This window comes from Carassius gibelio, chromosome A16 (genome assembly GCF_023724105.1).
Source record: "Carassius gibelio isolate Cgi1373 ecotype wild population from Czech Republic chromosome A16, carGib1.2-hapl.c, whole genome shotgun sequence".
NCBI lineage: Eukaryota > Metazoa > Chordata > Actinopteri > Cypriniformes > Cyprinidae > Carassius > Carassius gibelio.
In genome coordinates this window covers 12,594,279-12,608,445 of record NC_068386.1, presented here as the reverse complement: position 1 = coordinate 12,608,445, position 14,167 = coordinate 12,594,279, and the positions used below count along the sequence as shown (strand labels likewise).

The 14,167-nt window shown below is 36.9% G+C and overlaps 1 protein-coding gene across 1 annotated transcript in view; it reads left to right on the top strand.

Annotated features, from left to right (window-relative positions):
* Nucleotides 1–13,636, top strand: part of LOC128030653 (polypeptide N-acetylgalactosaminyltransferase 1-like) — an 83,656-nt gene extending 70,020 nt beyond the window's left edge. Inside the window, exons 5-7 of the mRNA XM_052618450.1 lie at nt 3,955–4,121; nt 11,732–11,939; nt 13,431–13,636. Coding sequence (XP_052474410.1) covers nt 3,955–4,121; nt 11,732–11,939; nt 13,431–13,605 — 550 coding nt within the window. The 3' untranslated portion in view covers nt 13,606–13,636. The remainder of the gene's footprint in view (nt 1–3,954; nt 4,122–11,731; nt 11,940–13,430) is intronic.
* The last annotated feature ends 531 nt before the right edge of the window (nt 13,637–14,167 follow it).

Here is a 14,167-nt window from a genome sequence, read left to right as displayed (position 1 = left end):
TGTATAAAATCGCAGTGAGCTGCATCATTGGACTAACTCAATCTAGTAGGATGTCCTGTAAATGACTGAATTACTACAGCTCACATTTTTCTTCCGACATTGCATCTCTCTTTCTCTCTCTCTGCGTGCTGAAGTATAGCAAGAATTGGCCTGAGTCTGATAAAAAAAATCCAGTATAATAATGTGTGTATGTTTGTGTCTGTGTGATGGAAGAGTTCTACAAACCTACGGCTGTTTTAGTCTCTCTCTGATTGCACTAAATATATCCAATTATTCCTATTGCCTGAGAGATGTGATTTTGTGCATGTCTAGTGTCTCAAAAGGTTTGTGCGAGGATGTGTGTGTTTCATCTTTGATTCCTTTTATCTTTTGATCAGCCATTTGTTTCCACATTGTCACTGCTCTTTTAGGTTGATTTACCCTTTGCTCTTAGACACATGCACACATACACGCACACACACACACACATAAATCCATGGGCAGACATATGTTTCCTCACCCACTCGGCTCACTCACACTTCGATGGTGTCTGTGCTGGTTGGAGGAAAGGGATGCATGATCTCCCTGCTTTACAAAATTGATTTATATAGAGAGACAGAAAATCTAGGAGAACAGACACCAAGGAATGAGAGCGAAATCTGTGCTTCCTTTTAATCAAGCAGGTAGCAGGGCTGGCCAATGAGGCGCCTCGGCTGCAAATTAAACCATTGTCTGGGGTCCTGAGATTTGACATCAGGTTAATGAATTTAAAAAGAGCAGTCTGTGTGTTTCCGGAATGATGAGTTTAGGAAAGATGGGGCCGGGAGAGTCTGTGTTACTGCAGTGAAGGGACATGATGGGCTACAATCCCTCACCTTTATTTAATTAATCGTGTGTGTGAGATGACAAATAGGTTGAGAGGTGTCTTGCCTCTTTTGTCTCTCTTTTAATGTTTTAGTGCTATTGTTTTTTGTGTAAGTTATTATTATTTATTTCAAGCATAGTAGTTATATTTTGGCTCTGAATGTGGTTTTGTACTTGATGTTTTGGCTGTTTGGTTGAACGCAGGCCAAAATCCCCCAGCTGTGCTTGGGCAAACAGGAAATGAGGCAGGAAGTGGAAGCGTGTGTCCCACTTTAGCTCTCCAGATATAACAAAAACACTATCTTTCCTGTTCCTACCACAGCATAGACTGGCACAGTGACCTGTCCTTACATAATCGACAAACCATCAACCTACCCACAGCCCCTCAAACGACCAATCAGAGCTTATGCTCTGGCTGACTGACTGTCAAGTCACCTTTATTTGTATAGCGCTTTAAACAATACAGATTGTGACAAAGCAAATGAACAGCATTTATTAGGAAAATAGTGTGTCAATAATGCAAAAAGGCAGTTCATCGTTGAATTCAGTGATGTCATCATCCAGCACAGTTCAATTTAAATAGTATCTGTGCAATCAAGTCGACAACATCGCTGGAAATGAAGTGTCCCCAACTAAGCAAGCCAGAGGCAACAGCGGCAAGGAACCAGAACTCCATCGGTGACAGAATGGAGAAAAAACCTTGGGAGAAACTAGGCTCAATCGGGGGGCCAGTCCTTCTCTGGCCAGACGAAACCAGCAGTTCAATTCCAGACTGCAGCAAAGTCAGGTTGTGCAGAACAATCATCTGGTTTCTGTGGTCTTGTCCCGGTGGACGTATAGGAGACTTTGGATCTGTCTCTGGGGCTCATCTATTTTTCCTGGTTTCCGCTGATATTCAGGGCTGTAGAGGATACAGGGATACAGACTGGATCCGTGTGACTGCAGTGACCATCTGACCTGGATACAGACTGGATCTGGTGTAGATGCCATTCTTCGTACAATGTAGCAAGTACATTGTGTGCAATGGGAAGTCTTCCCGGTGTTCTGTCGATTTGTCCTAGGCTGTCAGATTTTCCTACCTCCCACTAAAACAGTGGGAATTGCAATTCCACAACGAAAAATGCTACTGTAAAGTTATGGTTTATTAACATCTACACCTACCACAACCCTAATCATACCCTTACAGTACTGCAAATACAGTAATTATGTGTTATATTCGCAGTTGTAGCTAGAAGGGATACAGCTACAGGAAACCAACAATAAATATTATTTTCTACCAATTAGATTGCGTTTTTATTAAAGTCTATCCCTACCCCAACCCTAAACCTACCCTTACAGTAATGCAGATATATTATATATCGTTGTTTAGCATGAGACAAAGGAAGCGACATTGATGTGCGCGTGCGCAGTAAACCCGGGTAGGAAAATCTGACAGGGTAGGATAAAATGTCAGGACACCGGTTCTGGGTTTCCTAATTTATTGCAGCCTAAAAAGTCCTTTAATGCATTTGAATATTAGAAATGTGTTAGTGTGTCATGTGTAAGACATGGTAAAAAGATGGGTCTTTAATATAGATCTAAACTGACAGAGTGTGTCTTAGTGGTTGACTAATATATTGGCCACCGATATTTGGCAGTTTTCAAATATTGGCATCGGCCGATGTGATTGAGGTGGGACTTTTATTTTGACGGCGCTGAGAGTGGCAGCGCCTGAGCGCACACAGCTCACTTTATGCATTTGGCCACTGTCATTTTCACTGTGTGCTCTATGTAAAATGAACGTTACCCTTACTTTATTTGAAAAATATGATTCTCAATGCACACAAACTTTAAGAATACTCAGTGCCCTGTTGATTACAGTGTTTACTCTTTTTTTTTTTTATATATAATTTTTTTTTATCATAGTTTTATTAAATATTTATTTATTTGTGAAAAATTCTGTCATCTAAAAAAAAAAATTGAAATTTTGAAGAACGTTCATGATGATCTTTTTTTGTGTTCCTGTAGCTCAATTGGTAGAGCACTGCTTATCAAGCACAAGGTTGGGGGTTCGATTCCCCGGGAACGCATGATAGGTAAAAATTGATAGCCTGAATGCACTGTAAGTTGCTTTGGATAAAAGCGTCTGCTAAAAGCATAAAAACATTTTTTTATTTATTTTAAAGCATAACTATGTTTCTTTTACACATTTATTTTTAATCCATTGTCAAATGATTAAAAATTTCGTAAATATTAATCATAATAATTAAAAAAATTATATCGGCTTTATATCGGCTATCAGCCCCCCTGCTTTCCAAGACATCGGCATCGGCTGTCAAAAAACACATATCGGTCGACCACTAGTGTGTCTGCCTCCCGAACAATGTTAGGTTATTTCAAAGTCTGAGCACTAAATAGGAAAAATAACTAAATAACTGCCGCGCGCAGTTAATCTTGATATTATAGGTATTATCAAATTGCCAGAGTTTTCTTTTTTATTTGTGCTACTTAAACATATTCAAATTTGGTGTGTCATGAAAGTTTATGAGACAGAAGAACCACATTACATTGTCATTATTGACATCAAATGGCCCATTTACTTACATTACTTACACATGTTGTGTTCTGTTGTGTTTGGACATATTTTTATTTGAACTGTTCCTTTTTAAGAAGAATGAGCTAAAAATAAAGACTAGATAAAGTGCTAATAACATTTATATTAAATCTCTTTCTTGTTTCTGTTGGTGAATACTAATGCTTAACTCATTCACACTGAATATTACACCATACAGGAAGGTGTGAGTCACAAACAGTCATTCAGACTCTCTCTGTCATCATTTATTCCAGTGTCATCTGTTTTTAGAGCTCCTCATGCAAGATGAGATGCATTCTTAGTCTCTCCAGCAGCTCTCCACTCACCGTTTCTTCGTAACGGCCTGTGTGTTTCTGATAAGTGCTAATCTCCTCTTACCTCAGACAGAGCTCTCTGTAGCTCTTCAGAACCCGTGTGGTCTGTTTATTTGTGTGCTCAGGAGGGAAGAGAGTTTAGAAGAATAGCTTTTTTCATAATATCTTTATTGTGATTTTTTGAAAGTTTGGTTCATTCTCATCGCCTAGTTTTGTGTTTTGCAGGTGTAAAACAAAGGTGTATCCAGACGATCTCCCACGCACCAGTGTGGTGATTGTTTTCCATAATGAAGCATGGACCACTCTGCTCCGAACGGTCCAAAGCGTCATCGGCCGGTCACCGAGACACCTGCTCGAGGAAATCGTGCTGGTGGATGACGCCAGTGAGAGAGGTGAGCGTGTGCACTAGTTTTGGAGACCAAATGTTTCCACAAGGATAATAGTGGAGGGTCACAAGCTCAACAGCTTTGGAAACATAAACATTTGGTCACATTTGGAAACATTTAGTCTTAATGAAAATATAAAAATGTCAATAAAAAGTTCCCACCGTGTAAGGAAAACAAATGTGTGTGTGTTTGCTAAAGCTTTTTCTTGTTTGTTAAAGTGACAATTCACCCAAACATTCTATCATCATTTATTAATTCTATGTGTTGTCAGATAGCTGTATGACTGACCTTGTTTTTGGGTTTTTTGGAACAGAAAATTAGAAATTTTAAAGAACGTTCATGATGCTCTTCTCTATACAATAATAGCGGATAAGTCTCTAAATGACAACAAATGCACCATAATAGTAGACTATAGGATATTTATGCTATATTCCAAGTATATTTTATCCATATTATAGCTTTTTAATGTAAGAACAGAAAAAATAAGCCATTTTTGAGCAAAAGCTTCTCATGAAAATCTAGACATCCATTGACCATTCACTTTCATAATGAAATAATGACAATTTTCTATTTAGGGTGAATAAAGTTGCAATGTAATAGATCTTTTACTTTGTGACATATACTTGATTGAAACAAAAAAAAAAAGAAGGGTGCCGGTTCTGTTGGTTCTGTTTAATCAGTTGTTGACTGGATGGAGGCAGACCTGAATGCAAAATTGTGGTTGAAGCAGAGTACCGGAAGATAAAGTTATGACATTTTGATTATGAATCTTGAATGAGTTTTTCACAGTTAGATCAATAACATACCTGTCATTCTGACAGATGTGTGTTGTTAAAGGCTGAGAGGAGAGAGTGATGGCACAGAATTCACTCACATACACAAATAAATGCTCTGACACAGATCCCTTAAAAGTTAAGATGAGGACATTGTACTGCAGCGCTCCGGAGATAATGAAATGGTTTTGTTTCCACTTTATGAAAAAGCTCATCTTATGTCAGCTCTGCTTTCACTGTGTATGTGTGTGTTTGTGTGCGGTGAAAGGGAACAGAACACATCTGGAGGAAAAAGATGGCTGGTGACCCTTGTTGCATATTAACGCCAATAATGAAATGTGATTTACGCACTGGAAAGCAAGCGTGTTTGTTAAGACAGATTTATACACAGAGAGAGTGTGTGTGTGTGTGTTAAACCTGATGTCTCTTACTAGCTCTATTGTGTGTCTGCTGCTGTGTGGGTTTGCGGCTTCAGTCTAACTAACCTGTAAATTGGCTAGATTAGATTAGAAATAGATACCTGAAATTACATTGTTATTAGCCCACACATACACTTACATACACACTAATGTTAAAAAGTTGGGGTCCAACCGTCCAACTAATGAAATCTTTTACAAATCTCTAAATGATGAATATCAATGTGTTTTATAATATAGCATTTAAAACTGTTGATTTAGATTTGTTTGTTTTATTTCTATATATATATTCTACTTTTTATAAAATGCAAAATAGAATTCAATATCTGTCATTTATCAGTTATTGGCCATAACATGAAAACAATTAGCACCTTGTTGGTATTAACTAGAATTTTATTGCCAGTGCATCTCTATTTTGAATATGCAAATCATTATTAGAGTTATTAGAACCACTCGTGAGCTATTAAATAATTGTGATAACAAAGAAAAAGTCCACAGGCTTTGAGCTTCTTCATATTTCTAGCTCTCTCATTCTGTGCATCTCATCTGCAGTGGTTTCAATCTTATTAACTCCTAAATGATATATACATTAGTCTATTGAGCCTAACACCTTACTCTAAAACTCATTAAAATGTCAAAATGACTTATTTCAAACGATAAATCAAATCATCATATGCATTTCTCCTGCTCTGCAGTGGATCCTGGGAAATCTGATTTAGCTGGTGTTGCACTTATTAGCGTAATTATTCAATCTAGGTTTAGACAGACCTGCGCTTGATTCTACTGACATTAGTTTTTTTCATAGCCCTGAATCAGTTTCTCCAACACTGCAAAGCCACTGCCTTTCCCCTGCATTGATGTGAGTGCCAAGCGTTGAGGCAGTGACACGACCAAAAACACTGAACATTTATGATAATACAATGAAACAGAGAGTAAGTGATAATGCTGATGTCCAGCGTTTTGTCATATATTTTGTGGTACAATGCCATGAAGCAACAGTGAAGCTTTGTGATGGATCATGAAGTTTCCTGTTGATTTTTTACCTCAAACAAAAAGCTTGAAGATAAGAAACTGACAATAAATTATAAATTAATCTTAATTTGTTTATCCTAAGATTTATTGTATTTAGGAAAGCCCAGTCTTTAGGAGTAAACAAACTGTAAAATTACTGGAGAGGCATCCAAAACAATTAAATACTTTCGTGTTGTTTTAAATGTGTATTACTTACTTTCTTCTGTGGAACACAAAATAAGATATTTTAAAGAAAGTGTCATGAGAGAAAGTCATTGAGGACTAAAACAATACAACATAGTATAAATATAACAAAGGCATTTTTCAAAATATATTCTCAAATGTTTCAAATAAAACTCAGGGTGTACAGCTCCTGGGTGAACATTCACTCACAAACACAGAGAGCAGCCAGTGAAACCTCTGAGAGCTCTGTGATGTGTGACACAAACACACTTACCAAATCTTATATGAACACATACATTGAACTCTTTTAGGAAACTTGCTAATAGTTTTTAATAGGATCAATAGAAGAGGATGAAACGAGATTGGGAATGCTGCAAGGAAGTTTTTAGTGAGGGGCTACAAGGAGTTTGTGAGTTGATGAAAAGCTAATGAATTATTAAATTTAAATAAATAATAATTTTAAAATCAAAATAAAATACTTATTTAAAAAAAAAAAGATATGTTGTTTACCTGCATGTCTTGTGATCCTTAACTGACATCAAAGATCCATTAATATGCAAGTTTATTAAATTATTGAAATAAAATGTAAAATCTCTGGGGGACTTCAAGTAAATATTTAGGTCTAAGTGGTTTAACTGACACAAATCTTTGGGAATCCCTGCTCTAGGCTATTACAACATGAATAGCTTATTCAGCATGTTCAATAATTTGAGAGATAAAGCTGTTTTATATCAGTAAATATCTGCTCACTTCAAAGCTTCATTCATTGGAAACACTGACTTTACAGTTTTAGAAGAACACTATTTATCTGAAGGACATGCTTGGTATTTTTTTCACTGTATTGATTGATTCTCTCTTTCTCTCAAGGTTTCTCTTTGTATTTCTTATGCTCTCTTTCTGTTCTGTCAGATATATGGTTTTTAATGGAAGGTAAATAGTAAATATATCTGCTATGATCTATGTTTTCATCATTAGCGTTTTATAAGTGTGTGTATGTCTTGTACTATTTCTTGTACTATTTTTGTATGCAAGTTAGTTCATATTGCATCTGTGTGTTGATGACTACAGGAAGTTTAGTACACTACTTCTTAGGGCTGTGTATCACCAGCAAAGTCTGCTCTGAAATTCTGCTCTGAATTTTACCTCAGTATACTTATTAATTATATATTTTAATTATATAAATTATATAAATATTTATAAATTATATAAATATAATATAAATATATAATTATATAAATATAAGTATACAGTATACTTATATTAAAACAGCTGTTTATGAAACACTGCATACTTTAGGGGCAGTGCTAACTATAAGCAGTTGACCTCTGCAATATGAAGGGCCTCCATTACTGTACCACAGTACAATATAGGTAATGATGTATGTTTAATGTTTACATTGGGCACTCCCCACCAGGTACAACATTCTGATTGTTTGCATTTTGTTTTTAAGCCCATAAATAATAATTTACTCATTCTAATACATTTATATTGTACTCATATTAATATATATAAAAAAATCATCTTAACATTGATGGTAGGTTATCATTGCACAAATTTAAGTGCTCTCCTTATTTTATAAAAATAATGGTTGTTCTAAAATAATGCACTGTTTTTTGTATCTTACACACACACACACACACACACACACGCTCAGTCACTCACACAGATCAAGCTTTGCGTGCAATCAGACATTCAGGAACAAACTTTTAAGCACTGCCCCGCATAATTTTATAAACTATAAATAGCTTAATCGCTCGAGCTACATTATATTTTTCAACAAGGAGCTGGCAACATCATCGTTTCTAAAGGAAACACAGCTCCACTGTTAATAGAGAAATGCAACAAAACTGAGGTAATTCATACGTGCACAGCTTCTCTCCTTTCTTTCTCTCTCTCTCTTGTGTAAATAAACACATGATGAATTACAATGTTCTGAGAATAGAATATTGAAGTGGAGATGGCTAAACTGCAAGCTAACTGTCCACTGCTGTGCACGTGCCACAATATGGATACAGGGCCAGCTATATCGATATTCGTACTGTCAAATCTCTGTGACGATACATTGTCGTATTGATATTTTGAACACAGCACTACTACTACTTGGGTCTTGTTTACGCACCGGTGTGACTTTGTTTCTGTTTTGTATGTGTGTTTGTATTCTCAGTAGGCTATGTGCTTCTGTGTGTGTTGGTCAGGTTTTGCCTACACTATGTGGACCAAACATCTATACAACGATGATAAAACCTGAAATTTTAATTTATATTTAAAACCTGAAATCACCTAAACTGCGGGGACAATCCAGACGTTCTCACAAGGAAAACAGCTTAATAAACAAACAAAAAATTTCTGTGATTATTTACTCGAAACCATTACTTCAGTATAAAAACTATATAAGTCAATTAAACTATTCGCCATGACAGAAAAAGCACAGTTGAAGTAACTGTAGCCACATCAGAATTTAGTTTGTAGGTGAGAGACTGCAGAAGACATTGACAGAGTGTTCATGGAAGAGTGCTTTGAAGCTTCATTGAAGCTCGTGTGGTACACACACACACACACACACACACTTAAACACAAACACACACTCCTGTCTAACTATTGCAACATTTTGACAGATGCAAAAAAGATACATCGATGTCTTCTTCTCTTACTCTGTCACGTACACACACACATGCACCAGTTCATTCAGTAATAGATTGACTGCGCAGGTCACGTCCTGCATAAGAATAGCTCCCAGCCCTCCTCTTCACTCATCTGTGCTAATCTGCCTCTCCTCTGGTGATATAAAGACCCAAATTCTTCCTCTCATCTTCCTGCCTCTCAATTTTGTCCTCTAATGATGTCCTCTTCCTCTCTACTTCTGCTTCTCTTTCTTTCCACCCGCTCTCTTCCTCCCCTTTATTTCCACTTAAACAACAATAGGAGTAAGGCAGGATATTGATATATGTATGCATAGTAGGGATGGAACAATACATCACGGTACGGACATCTCCCAATCCAGAAGGGGGTGCCCACAGCAATGCAACGCTGTTTGATATCCAGCTGCTAGCAGTAGTACATCGAATGCATAAGTTGTGAACTTGAAAACTGTTTGCGAAATGGAGCTTTGTGCTTGTGTATCCTACCTCTTTCATTCAGCAAAAATCCAAATATTCCATAATATTTCCATATTTGTGATGAATCTGAATGTTTAATGGTTGTTTATTATGTAAATTAAGGTGGGTGCGCTGATGTTTTTTGTGTTTGTGTATGTGTATGCGTATGTGTGTGTGTGCCTGTGCGCTGCCGCGGTCACTTCAGCTATTTCCTTATACCAGCAGAATCAACTTTGAATACTTATTGTCTTATTTATGATGCATCACTGTATAAAGGTCTGCTTTAATTTGTGTTCATTCACAGTGAAAACTAAACATTGTGCTTTTGTAAAATAAAGAAAATAAATTGGATGTCACTTTCTGCCATTTGAGTTTCCTTTCTGGGAACAAATTAAGGCTGAATCTCAGCATATATAGACTACATTACATGTTGCACTGCCCCCCCCCCCCCCCCCCCCCCCCCCGTTTATCTATAAACTAAAACAAATATATTTCAATAATTTAATCCTTTTATGAATATTGGCCTATGTAATAAAGATTGTATGTGTTTAACAAAATGTATTAATATTTAGTATTTTCACATATAGCTGGACATTAATTTGTACTACTGTCTATACAAAATAAATTAAAAGAAATTGAGCATAGTAGATTTGTGTTTTTTTCCTGTTCCTGTTATCGGGTAATGATATTTTATCGAACCATAACCCCCAAACCGAGGTATGTGCTGTATACCGTTCTACCCCTAATGCATAGATTTACTTACATGTATGCAGAGAGTGGAGCATCCATTTGACTTGTTTTAAACCACATGTAATGGAGTTTGCAATGCATTTAATTTACATAATGTGACATATTTGTGCCTTAAAGTGGGAAATATTTCAGAATGGAACCTACGTGTTGTCAGGTTGTCTGTATGTGTGGAAGTACTTAAAGAGACAGATCACAAGATAATGAAGTGAAAACAGAAAATAAGTGTGTGTGTGGGGGGGGGGATGGGGGCTTAAGAAACCCCTGCTCCTATTGCTGTCTTTGTAGCTCTGAATGTTCTGTTCTGTTCCACATATCACACCTCAAATAAAGCATGTGAGAGCAGATAAGTCCGCTGTGAGACTGTAGTGCACAGACATGTCCTCCCGTCAGATCTCTTAAGAATAGATCTGTGGGTGCGTTTGCCCTATATATAGATTTTTTGGATTGATTTTGCTGCTTCCATTAAAGGGATCTTTAACACACAAATGAAAATTCCATTATCTTCGTGTCCTCATGTTGTTAACAATATTGTGTTGGACAACAGGAGGCCTTTAAGTCAAAGAACCAATAACTTATCAAATAGATATATATACCAACTTAACCATAAATGGAACAGTAGATTAATTCTGACGTTTCACAGGCTTCTTCTGTATTGTTTTAGTCTGACCTTTAAGTTTGAATAATTTTGTCAGGCCATTCAGTGGTTTTGAACTAGCTCATTTGATCAAAACAGACAGCACAGCAGTAACTTTAGATCTGTGTTTAAAGATGGCTGCTGCAGCTGAGGATGTTGTTCCGCATGAGCTGAGAGCTGTGTTAAAGCTCTGTCATTGGCAGGGTGAACCGAACCATCCACAGCAGATGCTGATGTAGAGCAATACTTGTTTTATGATTGAGAAATTATTAAAGAAAGGTTTCCTGTACATTGGCACGACAAAGAACATGCCTCGTCACACTTTTTCAAGCAATAATTTTCACCTTGTTTAGCCACAGTCCGAAGGAAAAAAAATTGTTGTAGGCAGCCACATAAAAAAATACAACTTTAATCACCATCAGCTGACAGGAGCCTTTGGCAGACTGTTGAACAAATTATCACGCAGTTTCAAGAGAGGTAATCAACAAAACAGTTACCTAATTCATATTCTCACCTAATTAATAATCATGAGCCAGGCTGATTAGGTTTATAATCTGCAGATCGTGCCTTAGTTAAGTTCATGGCTAAGACATGTATTCAGTGTCTGTGGTTTGCACATAGAAGGTTTTTCCTTTGCTAAACATCCACTGATGGATATTGAACTAAAATATGTTTTTGATCTATATAATCTATATATAATTCTTGTTTATGTGAAGCAAGTGTATAATTGTTTGTTACCTTTATGTGCATGTAGACTTCCTGAAGAGGCAGTTGGAGCAATACGTGCAGAAGTTGGAGGTTCCTGTCAGGGTGATACGGATGGAGCAGCGTTCGGGCCTGATTCGCGCTCGGTTGAAGGGGGCCTCCATATCCACAGGTCAGGTGATTACCTTCCTGGATGCTCATTGTGAATGCACCACTGGCTGGCTGGAGCCTCTGCTCGCTCGCATCAAACTTGACAAGTAAGTGTTACTACTTTAAATATGCAAAACTTTAAGATATTTACTTGAAATTTTCAGCATTGTAACCCTGGAGTCCTAAGCTAACTTTACTCTCCTAGAATTGTGCTGCTGGATACACTTGATGTGGGATGTAATAATATGTGGGATCTATTTTTGTTTAAAAATATATGAAAATTTGATTTTAGTGATAATTTAAATGTGTAGATTTGCTTGGATATAATTTGCCTAATCAAGGTATGTCCTCTAAAATAAATAATGAAGATATTTTATTTTAGATCTGAGGTCTAGGGTTAGGGCTAACGACTAGTCTACTACTATAGACTAAATACTTGTCGATATTAAATATTATTACCTTTATATAAAAAAATTACATAATGTACACGATATACAGTACTGTAATTACATATTAAGATAGATAAAATAGGATAAGAAAATGGATGAATTGAATGATAAATAAATAAAAAAAATGCTCACAAACAGTGCATTCACATTTTAAGTAGGATAATCATATTTGTGTGTGTGTGTGTGTGTGCGTGTGTTTTGGTCTGCACCAATGGAACACTAACCAGATGTGATGTTCTTCAGTCTGGCGTCTCCTCAAAACCCTACGTGCATGTTTGAAGATGCAATAGACACTGACTCACGTCACTCACTTTATAAATGTGAAGAGTGTGAGGTATTTATTTGTGATGTTGCGAGATTGTTTTTTTGTTTTAGTTTTTTTGTTTTTCGGGCTTAGCGTTAGTAGTTTGGAAATGGCATTCCACTTGTGGATTGATAGCTCACACATATATGCGGTCACAAGAAATGTCACACCCAGAACATGCCTTTCATTTCAATTTTGCAATTTGTGGTAACAAATTATTTTCTGCCCTTTTGACATGTTGGTTTGCAGAGAACGGAGCAATCAATAGCTTTTAGAGTTTTTTTTTTCCCAGTGCTTTATTACATATCTGTAGTTTGGTTTCACCACAGGCTGAATTTGTGTGTTTCATGGAGAGCTTGTAAGGTATAGAAACATGAACTCACTTTCATCTTATTTTTATTCTTTGAAGATTTATGTGCAGAGTATTTCTCCCCTCTTCTAAATGTGCACATGCCTATATACACATTCTGATTCTCTGTGTTGTCTTGCCTCGCGTAGCCTGTTGGGGCATCATTAGCAGATGAAGCTTCAGTCTGCTGAATTTAGGAAAGAAAAGTGTGCCTGTCGTGCCTGAGTGTGTGCGCACGCAATCCATCCTCATCGCCTGGGTTAGCATCACAGTGGGCTGCTTGGTGCTGATTGATGATACAAGTTTAGCAAGACGTCCCCTCTGATTTGTGTCTGCATCTGTTTGAGTAAAGAGCGGCGTGTCTGAGCAGGTGCCAGCTGAATTCAAAATAAAAAAGAGATGTTCTGTAGCAGACAAAACTTATTTATTCAGGTGGATGAGGTGAAAGCAGTGAAAGCATACTGCTAATATCATTGGTGTGTATGTGTTTACACAGGAAGACTGTAGTGTGCCCCATCATTGATGTAATCAGCGATGACACGTTTGAGTACATGGCAGGCTCTGATATGACATATGGTGGGTTCAACTGGAAGCTGAACTTCCGCTGGTATCCGGTACCACAGAGAGAGATGGATCGAAGGAAAGGAGACAGAACACTGCCCGTCAGGTAACAAACTAAAATGCTTATCATGCAGTCAGACTCAGGAATTAAAAGAGAATCAGGATTAAATAGCAATAATAAACCTTACGTAAATCAAATGTCCATGGAATTAACTACCATACTAGTCCCTACCATACTATTAAAGGGATAGGCCTAGTTCACCTAAAAATAAAAATTCTGTTTGCTCACCCTGGTTTCATTCCAGAAATTTGTTTTCTATAAAAAAAAAAGACAAAAAAAAAGACTCAAAAAAGCACTGTATTTGTAGTCTATACAACTTGTGTGCTATGTCCCAAGCCTTATAAAGCCATAAATACTACCAATCAGAAATTTGGGAAGAATATTATTTTTTATCATTTTATTTTTTTATTTTTATTAAAGATATGTTATGTCATGATGCATAAGTCACAGCACAAAAAATAACTGTTACTATTAAAATGCTGTTTATTAGAACTTGGGAAGTTGTGGCCTAATGGTTAGAGAGTCGGACTCCCAATCGAAAGGTTGTGAGTTTGAGTCTCGGGCCAGCAGGAATTGTGGGTGGGGGGAGTGCATGTACAGTTCTCTCTCCA